This window comes from Octopus bimaculoides, chromosome 2 (assembly GCF_046866305.1).
Source record: "Octopus bimaculoides isolate indiv1 chromosome 2, ASM4686630v1, whole genome shotgun sequence".
NCBI classification, from domain to species: Eukaryota; Metazoa; Mollusca; class Cephalopoda; order Octopoda; family Octopodidae; genus Octopus; species Octopus bimaculoides.
Genome location: NC_142929.1, coordinates 39,372,296 through 39,388,436, shown reverse-complemented (window position 1 = coordinate 39,388,436; position 16,141 = coordinate 39,372,296). Strand labels below are relative to the sequence as shown.

General features: G+C 35.8%; 1 protein-coding gene across 8 annotated transcripts in view; it reads right to left on the bottom strand.

Moving 5' to 3' along the window:
* The window catches only part of LOC128250767 (bone morphogenetic protein 1-like), an 87,791-nt gene that overhangs the window by 71,478 nt on the left and 172 nt on the right, over positions 1–16,141 (bottom strand). For 2 of the 8 annotated variants that reach the window (XM_052976617.2, XM_052976652.2), the window contains exons 2-5: positions 6,714–6,830; positions 6,222–6,289; positions 3,595–3,676; positions 2,145–2,292 (exon numbers count right to left, since the gene is read on the bottom strand). In XM_052976617.2, the coding sequence (XP_052832577.2) occupies positions 2,145–2,292; positions 3,595–3,676; positions 6,222–6,289; positions 6,714–6,723 (308 nt within the window). In that variant the 5' untranslated portion in view covers positions 6,724–6,830. Of the gene's footprint in view, positions 1–2,144; positions 2,293–3,594; positions 3,677–6,221; positions 6,308–6,713; positions 6,831–16,141 lie in introns of all 8 variants that reach the window. The other 6 variants (XM_052976631.2, XM_052976644.2, XM_052976626.2 and 3 more) reach the window with 6 other exon arrangements.

Genomic DNA, 16,141 nt, shown 5'->3' with positions numbered 1-16,141 from the left:
TGAATACGTTTTATTACACCCTACACAAACATTCCCTTAACCAGTAATCCCCCAAATGGTTCACAGCAGTCCGGCAAAAATTACTCCGCAACATCCAGAAAAACTCTTTAATTAAGCAGTATTTAACTACTACTGTAATTTTTATGTTAAATGGCATTTGTACAGCAAATTATGCATTCCTGCACCGCACAATCTGGACGTATTCTTCATTCCAGCTGCAGTAGATTCTTTTGGTTTATTCAAATTATATTACCGGCCATTCCAATTTATGATGGTTACGTAAACAGTAATCACGCGGAGAAAGCTTCAAGTTTTGCTGTCTGATATGCATCCAAATTCACATTTGAACGCACACGGTTAAATGCTACTAAAACTTGACTTCTCCGCTCCACCAGTTTCACGACCACGCTATGTATCAAAAGATCTTCAGTCATTCCAAAACAAGAAAGCCACCAGCCCTGACAATGTACCTCCATAAACGTCAAAGAGTGCATCTTAGAACTTGCTTTTTCTCGACAAATAGCTCTCCTCACTCTCTCTCTCACTCCGCCCCGCCGTCTCTCAGTTTATACACCATCTCTCACACATCATAACACACCGGACACATGCTGTCTAAATCACTGTCCAATCACAACAATACAACCGACGGACAGCGTCCGGCTGTGTTTTGAATTTCACATGGTGAACCAACTGACGTGTTCTTGCAGGGAGACATACTTAGATTCAACCAGAAGACAATTTCGCCTCAGAGTGAAGGAACATTTCCACAAGGCCACATTACCCAGTGCCGTGTTCCAACACCACCAACAATATGGCGGAGATTTCTCCACTCGTATACTGGCAACGGGGATGGATGCAGTCAACCTCAAAATCACTAAGGAACACTTCATTAGGAAGAAGACACCTAGCCTCAACTGCCAGAATAAGTTGGATGGATGGAAATACATCCTCTGCTTCCAGAATCTTTAACCAGCACCAGCAATAACCACCATCAAATAATTAAAAGAAAGAACGTCGGATGAAAAATCCTTTATCTGAAAGCGCTTACGCGATAAAATTTCACACCCAGCAACAGGTCTCACACCACACGTAGTTTCGACTTTCTATCACGCCCACCCGTCATACTTATAACTCATCCCCTCGTTACCCGTTCGGTTTCTCCTCCTATTGTAATCCTGTTTTGTCAAGGCTTCATCCTTCTCGATTCTTTTGCCGCCCACGTTTTCCCAATGTCATATTGCAGCTGTTGAAGCTAAACATCAACTGCAACAATTTTGGGTGAACTAAAATGTTATAGACACTGACACTTCCTCCCATTCTAATCATAAAAACATATTCTAAATTTGTTGCTTTAAAATTTTCCTATTTTTTATTCTGGTTTCATACTTATCAGACCCAAACTAGATTTTCAATGCTATGGAAATGCTCAGTAAGAGACGTACTTAACTAAAGCTATTGAGAAAAGCTATCAAATGAACAAGCATTGCAAAATTGAAATGTATTATGGCTGTGTCGAGTTTGCGAATAGGTTTCGATCAATTATAGGTTGTGCAGCATTTCCTTTCCTGAGTTGTAAAGAGGTGTATTGTGATGCAAATATACGCTTTCGCCAGCAAATCATTTTTGACTTACCAAAGGATCCAGTGGATCGCTTTCAGCATTTTGTTTTATTGCTAACCGAAGTAGTTCATTTCGTTGAGAAAGAAGCAATATAATGGTTTTGATAACTATGTATATATGACTCGTTACATACGTTTCTTAAGTAAAGGCACGAAATTGATGGGTATGAAATAAATCAATGTGACGGGGCAATTAAAAATTGACACATCACTAAGGAAAGACTTCATTAACCACTTATATTTTAGCACAGTGTTTATTGTTTAAAATATGTATGTTCTATATATGTTATGTTTTATAGAATTAATGCTGTATCAGATTTAAACTTGATTAGACACAATGTTCTTTGTTAATGCTCTTTGTTTCAATTATTTACTGGCCTTTTCGGATTGTGAGACTACGTTATAGCTTATTTCGCTTATGCCTAAACCAATCGCAGGCTGCATTAGAACATGTCATGTGTTATAGATAATATTCCAGGTGAAATGTTTCCAAATGTCATAACAGAAGAGAAAATGTTCGTTTACCTTCCTCCCTTAAACAAAACTGATCCTTGGTGTTTCATTTTGGCCATTATTGCTTTGCCATCTGATGTATTCATGTTAACAAAACGAATACAAGATAAATACATATACTGGTTCGAGGCATATTGGACAGCTGCTTTTTCCTTTTTCGCTTAAGAGAAAAGTAAACATTAAAGTTAGTATATATGACAGTAATTTTAAATGTGAGCACAAACAGCAAAACACACAGGTGCAAACACACACATTCACATACACATATATTTATGTGTGTATATATGTGTGTCTTAACGAAAGTGACGCAGCCCTCAGAAGATCTCTTACTGGATCGGTGAACTTGAAAAAAAAATCTATCAACTAAATCTACCTCAAATATACCCTGTAGTATTAAAAACAACATACATGCATACATATTTATTGGATGAAAATAAGGCATCCGAGGAAATTGATAATGGTTTAAGGCGGCGGCAATTAGTCCAAGCAGAAATCATCGAATAACTAGATAAGTATAATTGTCTTAAGGGTGAAGAAACTAACGCTTCAGATAGTATTTCATCGCCTCAGACTGAATACGATAGAAATAATCACCCCCAACCAGATTGACCGAACACTTCATTCCTCTCACATTGTGTCCTCTCTCTCGCTCTTTATCTATCTATCTATCTATATATATATATATATATATATATATATATATATATATATCTGTCTGTCTATCTGTCTGTCTGTCCGTCTGTCTGTCTATCAATCTATATGTTGCTCGCTCTTTCTCTCTCTCGTTTGAAAGGTAAGGCAACATAAACATCAAGTTCTCACAATAACTGAACTAATCTAATTGCTGTATGAACATTCCTATATAAATATGACAGCAACAATTATAACTGAACGCACATACGTGTGTGTGTGTAATATATTTATATACACACAAATATATGTATGTGTGTGTGTTTGTGTATGTGCATATATATACAAATATATATATACATACATATATATATATCATATTATTAATTAATTCGAGGTTCCAATTTAATCGAGATATTTTGATAATAAACAAATGAAGTTAGAGTAGAGAATAACATATCCGTGTATCAACAGTATATATGGACACTCAAGCATTTATTCACGTATATCCGTACTTATCTTACCGTTTAAGTACACGTGCACGTGAATCGATATAACCATACATGTACATGTAAAACCACATACAGATATACTCCGGTATGCAGCTTCGTGGTCCACTTTAAGTTCCAAATCCAAAGTAAAGAAAGTTCCAGGTATAATGTAAAATATGTAAGAACAAAAATGGGTTGAGGTTCTCTACAGCTGTTTTATACGCGATTTTTTATCGTTATCATTTTGACTCTACTTTAATTTTTTTAATATTTCATAAAATATACTTTCGCCCACTTCACTATAATTATATGAGTCAAATATAATGGAAATGTTTACTCACTCATTTCAGGACTGAATTGGTAGAGTATCGTATTATTTGGCCATAGTTTGTTTAGCTCTCTCTTATGTAATTTTCTTGCCTTCTAAACAAAGTATTTTCAGCTTTATAACAATTCAGCATGAATAAGATGCAAAATGTAATACAAATGAGTGCACACGCATCCACATTGATAGAGGAAAGTACACACACAATTACACATATATACAAATACAGGGTTGGACAAAATAATGGAAACACCTTAAAATTTTAAACAAATTCATTTTAATATGGGGTAGGACCACCTTTCGCAGTAATTACAGCTGGAATTCTACGAGGTATGGACTCGTACAAAGTTTGAATTGCTTCCAAAGGAATTTTTGCCCATTCTTCAGCTAAAACACTCTCCAACTCTTGTAGTGATGATGGTGAAGGGTATCGACTCCTTACTCGTTTTTCTAAAATGCACCATAAATGTTCAATAATATTGAGATCTGGGGATTATGATGGCCAGATAAGATTTTCAACTTCACTAGAATGTTCTCGTGCCATTTAGTAACAACTTTAGCTGCGTGAGTGGGTGCATTATCATCCTAATAGATTGCATTTTTCTCTCCGGAAACAGTTCCGCAACCATAGGATGAATTTGATCAGATAAAATGCTTAAATAGCCTTGGCTATTAATTCTGCCATGAAGGGAAACCATTGGGCCGGCGGATTTCCAAGATATAGCCCCCCAGATCATCGCAGATCCACCTCCATGTTTAACAGTTGGAAGACGGCTGGATCAAATGCTTCCTTGGGCTGTCTCCACACGTATACTCGTCCGGTGGTCGGAAATAAGGTAAATGATGACTCGTCTGAGAAAATAGCATTCTTACCCTGCTCTAGGGACCAATTCTGTAGGTTTTTACTCCACTCTAAACGCTTTGCAACGTTTGTGGTTTTCTGATTGCAGCCCTCCCGTGAAATCCGACTTTGTGCAGCTCCCAGCAACCAGTTTTTATGGAAACTGGGTTCTCAATGTGGTCATTAAGCTCTGCAGTAATTCTGAGAGCTGTACTTTTATGATCCTTTCTAACAATTTGCATAAGACTCCGACGGTCCCTATCTGACAGTTTGGGGTTTCTTCCAGAGTTTTGTTTTGACGAGGAGGTTTTTCCCTCTTTCTCAAAGGCTGCCATTACTTTCGAGACAGTACTTCTTGATACACCAAACCTTTCGGCTGTTTTTGTTACGCTAGCGCCTGCCATTAGAGCACCAACAATTTGACCTCTTTGAAAGTCCGATTGATCTATCATTTTAATGATTTTTTTATTACCTTTTTCTGATGATATCTGAAAAGAAACAGCAATGTTAGCAAAACATATTAAGCAACACTAATAATAAATCAAAACACATAAAAATAAACAAGCTTTTGACGGTTTTATAGATATTTCAAAATTATGATGCTAGATGTTTCCATTATTTTGTCCAACCCCTGTATATACATGCACATGCATTTATTGATATATGCATGCATACAAAGAAAAGTACTTATATATATATGATGTACCACTCACTCACACACACACACCCACACACACACACACACACACATACACACACACTCTATCTTTCTCTATATCTCTCTCTCTCTCTTTCTCTCTTTTACACGCGCGCACATAGCTATGCATGCTTATATACGCACAAACATATCTGTCGAAAGATCTAAACTCAAAATTTTGAAATATTTTAGTCAAAAATAATTTTAAAAATCTATCTTAAAAGACATTCATGTTAGTTCATGTGTGCGAGTGTGTGTGTATGTGTATGTGTGTGCATGCATTCATGTATGTATGTATGTTATCATTTAGTCTTATTTCAAAATTTCCTACCAATAGAGAAGACGGCTTCTTGCTTAGATCCAAGGCTCCTTCACTGGAATTTTATGCAACATCAGCAAGTCATTTGTGCATTTTTGTTGCATGTCTAGATATGTGCATATATACTTAGTTAGTAAACTTCTGGAAAGTTTTATAAATTTTTACAGTTCCAGTGATGGCTTGGCTTGGATGTGTAGTTTTCGAATCAGTTTTCTCCTTTCTGGGCTTCAGAAGCCTAATTTCTCAAGATTGAGGCACTAATAGTTTGTTAGATATCCAAGTGCTCCAGTAATTATAGGTATAAATCTAAACTTGTATTGCGAGTAGAGTAACTGCAAATGTCTCAGTAGTTCAGTTTTCTTTTTCGCTGATCTTGAGCTTTACGTTAACATCCGCTGGGTTACGTATGTATATATGTATGTATGTATGTATGCATGTATGTGTGTGTGTATGTATGTATGTATGTATGTATGTATGTATGTATGTATGAGTGGGTGGGTGGGTGGCTTTGTGCTGAAAAGTTCAGGACTTTAAATGTATCGCGAAAGGCCTGGCTGGAGGCTCAACCTTCCGAGATATTTTACAGGGCTTAGAAAAACTAAACGACTGCTGTAATAAGTTTTCAGCACCCCCTTGTATGTATGTACGTATGTATGTATGTATGTATGCATGCATGTATATATGCATGTAACTATATTTTTTCAAATTGTTCTTTATGAAGAATAAAAAATAGCTTGCTGCATTTATCACTTTTCTCTCATTACAAATTGTATATCTACTACTTACCTGTTTGTTTGACGTCACCATGTCTATTAAACTCAGTGAAACCAGGAACCAGTAGATCAATTCCATTTCTTGAAAAAATAATCACCCTTGGAAGTAGAATAAATATCCCCGACCAAATTTATTATCTTCATACAGATGTTTATAATACAGAAACAATCTCAAAGATTCTCTGTGTGTGCGTGTATGTGTGTGTATGTGTGTGTTTGTGTGTATATGTGTGCGTATGTGTGTGTGTGTGCGTGCGTGTGTGCGTACGTGTGTGTGGTGTGTGGCGCGTGTGTATAAGTATGTTCGTGCACAAACACTCATGCACATAGATACGCAGACAAAAGCAGGACCAATTGTAATGCAAAAATGATATGTTTTTTTTTTATTGACTGGACTAGATCATTCAAATTGCATATCTTAATAGAATAGCACTTTCTCTATAGATGCTCATCTTGTTTTACTTCGCTGCAGGCAGTTAATGAGTTCCAAGAAGAAGCGACCTACCGTTATTCATTTCTTGATGGAGTGGTGTTTCAGAATGTCCAAATTCACAAACGGCTGCAGATTGCTTATGGAGATGACGCCATTAAGATGAGCAAAGAACAACGAAAGATGAAGAAGCTTAAAGAAAAGAAAACACGCATTGAAAGCAAGCCAAGAGAAACTATCACATGTAATCCCCTGATACGAATCGCCAGCAGATGGACGGATTGATTTGCACAGACTGCGTAATCTGTTGGCCTCCTGTACAACTGGACTGTGATCACAATGCTTTATTGAAGACAGTGGAAGATTTTGGGTATTGGAAAATGTGTAAAGTGGATACTTAAGCAGTTAATGCCTGATTTGAAGAAGAGAACAGCGGAATCCTGCTCTGATTTTCTGGTAGCATTTGAAACCAATGAATATATATATATATATATATATATATATATATATATATATATATATATATATGTATATTCATACATACACGTTTTATTTTTTTCAGCTCTGTCAACAGGAGATGAATCGTGAATATATTTATGATCCGGAAACAAAATCTATGGAATGATGTAATACTTCTTCTTCAATGCCTAATACTCCCAACGATCGGCATAGAATTTCTTGGTGAGGGTTTTTGGTGTGTGTGAAGGGTGCATGACAAGGGCGTCGTTCTTGATTTTCTGAAACGTGGTTGCACCGTGAACAGCGAGCGGTACATCAAGTCACTCAAAAAGCTTACACGTACACGCATACATACACAAACATATTTATGGATATATTTAATATATATATATATATATATATATATATATATATATATATATATATATATATTAAATAATGAGGGTAGAAATTTTTCCATTCTGGCGTTTGCTGCGATTTTTTCTTGAGAACACACTCATCGTGATAAGGCGATTTGAGGTCTATGTTTAGCATATAGGAATCCATTTTAGTGGTCATTCCTCTTATTAATTGTGCATATATATATATATTCATAAATACATACATTCATTCATTCATACATACATATATACATACATACATACATACATACATATTATATACATACATAAGAAAATCGTGAAAAAATTTCACACGAATGAAATTATAACAGGAATATAAAAGAAATTAATATATATACATATTCATTCATACATACATACATAGGCAATACATACATACATATACATACATACATACATAGGCAATACATACATACATACATACATATACATACATACACAGGCAATACGTACATACATACATACATACATACATGCATGCATACATACATACATACATACATACATACATACATACATACATACATACATACTATAAGCATGCATAAGAAAATCATGAAAAAATTTCACACGAATGAAATTATAATAGCAATACAAAAGAAATTAACAGTTATCTTTAAGATAAAATTTGTTAATAAACAAAAGGAACGTTTATGTAACCACGATGAAATTCTTTTTATCTTTCCCACCGCTTACGTTTAGTCATGGTTCTGTAACTAGTGACGTTGTTAAGATTTTCAAACTAGATTTTGCTAACAGTAACGGGGTAGTTACTAAATAAAATATTTTTATATTCTATAAATAAAACTAAGAAAGTAATAGAAAAGTGATATGAACATGAGATATGATGATGAAAGACAATAAAAAGTTTTATTAGATTTTTCTGTAAAAACTGACCATGCTATTCAAACTCAGAGACTAAGTATCATAGTAGAGAAGAAAAAAAAAGAGTAAAATCATAGACTTTACAATAACATCTGAAAGCAGAGTGGATATCAACGAAATTGAAGAAATGATAACTATAGGGACTTAGCCAGAGAGATGAAGAGTTTGAAGAACACAAAATTAACAATTGTTCCTCTGGTGTTTGATGCGCTTGACTCAATACTCCATCTGCTGTCTAAGAAATTGGAAAATGAGATACGTATTTCCACCAGTAGAAAAAGCCACCCTGTATTCAACAAGAATCCTAAGAAACATTCTTGATATTTAAGGAGACTTGTTGTTACCAATCCTCAAGACAACATCCCTGCTAAATAATACAGCATACGATAGTTATAGAAGAAGAAGAAGAAGAAGAAGAAGAAGAAGAAGAAGAAGAAGAAGAAGAAGAAGAAGAAGAAGAAGAAGAAGAAGAAGAAGAAGAAGAAGAAGAAGAAGAAGAAGAAGAAGAAGAAGAAGAAAGGATGGGAGAAGTTTCATCATTTGCCAGGACTGTATCGAAACTGAAGAAAACAGCTTAGGGTAGTATATAAAAAATGCCGTGGAACTACTGTTGAAACATACGAAAATTGTATAACTAAAGAAAAATTTAAACAAGTAATGAACAAAAAAAAAAAAGAAAAAGCAAGGAAGGAAAAGAAAATGTATGGTCAGTTTGCAAGAGATATGAACGCCAAGACAGATACAGAGGACCGAAGGCTGTGGATGAGTAGGAGTGACCTGAAGATAAAGACAGAAGCACTCATATGCGCAGCTCAGGAACAAGCGTTAAAGACCAACTGTATGAAGTGCAGAATAGATAAATGCAGCTTCCACAATGCAGTTTCCACAATGCAGTTTCCACAAAAACTGTTCGCCGGGAGCTGCACAAAGTCGGATTTCACGGGAGGACTGCAATCAGAAAACCACTAATTTCAAAAACAAACGTTGCAAAGCGTTTAGAGTGGAGTAAAAACCTACAGAATTGGTCCCTAGAGCAGGGTAAGAATGTTATATTTTCGGGCGAGTCATCATTTACCTTATTTCCGACCACCGAGTATACGAGTGGAGACAGCCAAAAGAAGCATTTGGCCCAGACTGCCTTCTTCCAACTGTTAAACATGGAGGTGGATCTGCGATGATCTGGGGGTCTATATCTTGGAAATCCGCCGGCCTAATGGTTTCCCTTCATGGCAGAATTAATAGTCAAGACTATTTAAGCATTTTATCTGATCAAATTCATCCTATGGTTGCGGAACTATTTCCGGAGGGAAACGCAATCTTTCAGGATTATAATGCACCACTCACACCGCTAAATTGTTACTCAATGGCACGAGAACATTCCAGTGAAGTTGAAAATCTTATCTGGCCACCATAATCATTGGCAGTAATTACGGCTGGAATTCTCTGAGGTATGGACTTCAGAGAATTCCAGCTGTAATTACTGCCAAAGGCGGTCCTACCCTATATTAAAATAAATTTGTTTAAAATTTTAAGGTGTTTCCATTATTTTGTCCAACCCCTGTATATCTGTAAAGGAATTTGAGAAATTAAGGAAATAGAAATTGAAATACAAAAGATGTGGCCTCTTAAAGCGAAAATTATTCCTGTTATTGTAGGTGCCCAAGGTATGATAAAAAAAATGGATGTCAGAAACATCTAGATAATATCTCAGTTGAATCATGTCTCAGAGAAATCCAAAAGATTGTGCTGAAAAGTACTGCCCACATCCTTAGAAAAACCCTATCAGTTTAAATGTTTTTGTTGTAATACATGAAGATATTTCGCTACCACCCCTGCCACTTCCCCTCCCCAAGCTTTCAGTCATACTGTTACAACTCTTATCCTTCACTCGCCCTATGACGCTAAGTGTGTCTCGGCGAGTGATTGTAACAAGCATGCAGATTAAAAGTAAATAATAATAATAATAATAATAATAATAATAATAATAATAATAATAATAATAATAATAATAATAATAATAATAATAATATCCAGGGACCTTTTGAGCGGGATGGGCTACTCGACTTGAAGAAAATTCTAACTGGGCCCATCTGCAAGGTCATGCGCTGTTTATCTTGATATGAGATCACCATGTCGCGCACATATGGTTGTGATGCATGTGCCTGGTGTACCCTTATCAGTCGAGTAGTCATGATGGGTATAATGGGCTTCGTATATCTTACCCCATTGTCACTTTGATGGCATGCACTGCTCTCTCACTCAATAATAATAATAATAATAATAATAATAATAATAATAATAATAATAATAATAATAATAATAATAATAATCGCTTCTTTATTACCTACAAGGGCCGAACACAAAGCAATGATACAATAAAAGGGCTGATACAATACAAGGGACAAGTGTGGTGTTGAAAAATGCCGTGTATACAAAAAGTAACAAAAGCAATTAACAATACAATTAAGCAATAATAATAATTCCCCAAAAAAGGAAAGTTCCTCACTGGGACAACCGAGGAACTACACACATTCTGGTTATCCTGACCGCCAGATGCACCTCAGTAGGTTCTTCTCTCCTTCTCAACTCCTCCGGTTTACAAACGAAAGTTTGCAGCACCTGCTAGCACTCACAAGCCAAAGACCTTTAAAAATTATCCATTGGCTTTGACATTAATAGCGTCTGGAAAAGGATTTTCAAAGAACTCTTATCGATATCCATATCTGTAAAACTGACGCTCATGACTTCGCTAAAACTACGTAATGCAAATGTAGATGTTATATTAACTGCCATGCACAAGTGATCTCAAGCGCCCTTCTTTTGCACATGACTAATCGGAAAATGCATCGCACAAATTGTTGTTGCTATCAAGGAATTCCTGCAGGTGTCGAAACTTCAGTGCATGCTTATTCCTCACAAAAACTCTGTTGCAATGAGGGCTGGCAATAGTAAACTTACTCCTTCCACATAAAAGATATTCCTCAGAAAAGATATCACTATTGAGCAGTAGTACAATGATGTAATACAATGGAAATCGACCAATCACAAACAGCATTTTTTTGTTCTTGTTCCATTTCTGCATAAAACAGACTAAACTATTTGTCATATCGTTCTAATTTCTAACCACTTGGAAATTCAAATGAGGATTGACTCTACATATTCAAAGACCACCTATCTGTGTCTCAGTCCCAGTAGCATGGCCTTCACTACACCCGCCACTGATAGCTAACGCTCGAATGTCCAAACATACAAGAACAGCGCGTGCTGGAGAACTTTTAAAAAACCTAGCGTAATACCAAACAATTCAGAGATTGCTACTTACCATAACTACCAACTAGATGTCACTGTGTAAGACGATGTTTAAGCCTCTAAGTTCTGTAATATCATTAGTTACACTGGAGACAGCTGGTAGGAGACGATGATTAACGCTTTTGACTATTTAAATTTTATTAAAGCTCCCAACGAACCGGATTTACATCCTACTTGCAATGGAGTACAACATGAGGCGGAGCTTGTTCTGCATAGACTGTTTGTAATTGTACAATTTCTTATTAATATTTTTTGTTAGTTTTTTTTTTTAAACTTTTCAGCTTACACTCCGTTCTAAATTCTTAATTCTACATTTAGCAGTCATGTGCCAAAGCATATTCATTATATCTTACCCATTTGATGGGATATAATTGATATGTTTACGCACTTAAGTAGGGCGACTGTTATATGGTTCATGCAATTACGATTGCAATATCGTATGTAATTTAAGGGGGCGAGCTGGCAGAATGTTAGCACGAAGGGCGAAATGCTTAACGGTATTTCATCTACCTTTACGTTCTGAGTTCAAATTCCGCCGAGATCAACTTTGCCTTTCATCCTTTTGGAGTCGATAAATTAAATATCACTTGCGTACTAGGGTCGATCTGATTGACTGGCCCCTCCTCAACAATTTCGGGCCTTGTGTCTAGAGTATTGGGATCGATCTAGTCGACTGTCCCCCTCACCAAAAATTCCGGGCCTTGTGCCTAGAGCAGAAAAGAATATCGTATGTAATTTGAGACACAAGCCAACAAGGAGAGGTGCAAATAAGGTCATCGTATGTTTGAATAAAATTTAAATAGGCCATCTATTTCTGGCGATATACTTTCGCGCACATACGTTTAACTCCAAAACTTTCACATCACTTGTTCTCTTGAGACGAGATGAGCGTCAAAGCATCCTTGTTATTGCTATGTTTATTGCTGATTGAAGTTTTGATATTTTCTTTCCACAACGGACTACCTGACATTGGATTCATTGTTATCATTCTTTTCTTTCAAGTCTTTCATCAATAGTTGAAATTCTAAGGCTACTTTTCTAACCACCATATCAGCCCAGCCAACCCATACACACACACTCACACACACACAAATACACACACACGCACGCTCACAGGGTACGCACACACACACGCACATATAGTTTGGTTACTGTTATATATATATTAATTATATACTTATTAAAGCTGCAAAATTATCACTGAACTATTACTCAGTTTCACGTTCCCGTTCGTCGGACAGCTATGATGAATACTTATGTACTCACCTATATATATATATATAGGTGAGTACATAAGTATATATATATACATATATATATATATATATATATATATATATATATATATATATATATATATATATATATATATATATATATATCCGTTTGAAGTACTCAATTATATAGAAGAGAATAACATAGTTTTTGCCAATTTATGACTCGTAGCTTGCATGAAGATCCCATGTACCAACGTCTCAGCACCCCCTCGTATATGTGTATATATATATATATATATATATATATATACATATATATATATATATATATATATATATATATATATATATATATATATATATATATAATAAATAGTAAATAATATATTATATATACATGCATGCATATATGGGTACAGGACATCACCAATGGTGCAAATAACATGAGATACATAAACAAACGAGTTAAATACGTAATCAACGAGAGAAAAAATGGAAAACAGGACAAGTAAACACAGAGAAACGACCCTTCATCAGTTGTCGGCTGTCTGTTTACTCCTCATTTCGAGAATTCAACGACATCGAATCTTCAAAGAAAGTTTCTCCCATAAGTTCTAAAATGAAATTTAGGATTTATGGAGGGTCATAGTTGGAAACAAAAAATATGACAGTGGAGACATACAAAGAAACCGAACGAAAACAAACATGGAAGATCGTTAGACCAGAATATGAGGGAAATAGTGAACGCTGTGAGAAACATTTTTTTTGAAAAGAGAAAAGATAGAAGAGAAAGAGAAAAAAGCACGTCAGTTCTTTTGAACGTCCGTGCAGGAAAAGAAAGATGATCAAGTGGGGAAAAGATGGACGATGGTCACGTGTGAGCAGCGAGAGAGAGAGAAAAAAAGTGAAAAGGGGAGAGAGAGACATAGTAAACGGTGAAGGAAGGAGGGGTGAAAATGGAATTAGAGAAGGATGGAGGAAGAAAACTATAGAGTGGAGAGTCGCTTCAAAAAGGTGAAGATAAACTTACCTGGAAATGGATGCGTCGCGTTCAATTAAATAATAAATAGTCAATAATATATATATCAAAGTTGGGAACAAAAACATGACAGTGGAGACATACAAAGAAACCGAACGAAAACAAACATGGAATGTCGTTAGATCAGAAAGAGAGGAAAATAGTGAACGGTGTGAGAAACATTTTTTTTTTTTGAAAGGGAAAAGATAGAAAGAAAGAGAAAAAAACACGTCCGTTCTTTTGAACGTTCGTACAGGAAAAGAAAGATGGACGATGGTCACGTGTAAGCAACGAGAGTGAGAGAGATAAAAAGAGAGAGAGAGAGAGAAAACGGTGAAGGAGGGGATATATATATATACACACACACACACACTACTGTTGTTATATATATATATATATATATATATATATATATATATATATGCACACTCACACACACACTACTGTTGTTATATATATATATATATATATATATCTATATATATATATATATATATATATATATATATATATATATATATATATATATATACATATACATATACATATATTCTACAGATGTTATTTCAGCAGTCGTATCTGCCACTGCGGCTGCATTTGCTGTCATTCACGGCACAAGCTTTTGTGTACATAAAATAGTGTCAATGGACTACTTTATATATTTATTTATGTGCTTGTTTATTTGTTTTGAGAAAACCCAAAGTAACTTAATTTTCCTCCCCGTTCCTTCATGATCTTTTGTCGCAACAACTCCACCTGTGAAGATGACAGAGGCTGCAACTCTCACTTTATCGCCTTTCGTGATTTCAAATTATGTTTGTGCGCATTTTATCTTTACGATTTGAGCTGAATTCTTATCTTACGGATCCCATAACGATGATAATTAACCTCGGCAGAATGTAAAATCAGAAGTTAAGGACCCAAAATTATTAAACATTCGGTATATTTTCCGTTCTCTTCTGATTCTAAAGAGAGACATTACTGTTGTACATCTAGTAGAAACAAATAGATAAAAAAAGATTAAAACTAAATATCTGTTTCTAATTTTGGCACAAACCAGCAATTTCGTGGGTGGGATCAAGTTGATTACTTCGATCCCAGTAATCAATTGGTACTCATTTTATCGACCCCAAAGGGGTCGTTCTCGGCCGAAGTCGTTCTCGGCCGAATTTGATAAAACTAAAATAATATTGCTTTCAAATTTTGGTACAAGACCAGCAATTTCAAGGAAGCGGGTAAGTCGATCACATCTGTTCCAGTACTTAATTGGTACTTATTTCATCGATTCCGAAAGGATTAAGGCAAAATCGACCGCCGTTGCATTTGAACTCAGCATGTAAAAATGAACGAAATGCCGCTTAAGCCCAGCACTAAAACTAGAGTAAAATCGAAATATATTACAGGTGAGGGCATGCTTTTCGGTCACGTAGTGTCGGGTTCAGTCCCAGCATGCTATACTTTGGGCAAGTATCTTCTACGATAACCCCAGGCTGAGCAATGTATTGAGAGTGAATTTGGTGAACAGACGCCGTACGGTGCTTGTTGTGTGTGTGTGTGTGTGTGTGTGTGTGTGTGTGTGTGTGTGTGTGTGTGTGTGTGTGTGTCTGTCTGTCTGTCTGTCTGTCTCTGTGTGTGTGTGTGTGTCCTTATGTTTGTATCCCCCACCCTAATGTTTGATAACAGGTATTGATTTATTTACATCACCGTAACTTAGCTATTCAGCAAAAGATTAAGATACAAAAAGCACTAGCTTTCAAAAATAAGTCTTAGGAATCAATTTTTTCAATCATACCTATCAAAGTGGTGCCCCACCTTTGTTGCAGTCTAACGACTGAGAAATGGGAGACATTATAAAACGTATAACCACATAGGCCAAATGAGTGCATAATTGGTACATATTTTATCAGCCCCAGAAAGGATGAAAAACAGAGTAGACCTCGGCGGTTTTTGAACACAGAACGTTAAGAGCCGCAAGAAATACTACTAAATATATCTCCACGTGCGCTGTCAACTCGCTGTCATATTTATAACATCCCGAAAGGATGATAATCAAAGACGACCTCGTCGGAATTTGAACTTGAAACTTAAAGACGGACTATATACCGCTAAACATTTTGTCCGACATGCTAACGATTCTACCAGCTCCCCGCTCCTTAATAGTGATAAATATTACGAAGCAAATTATTCCTAATTTTTAAAATGAAAGATGAACAG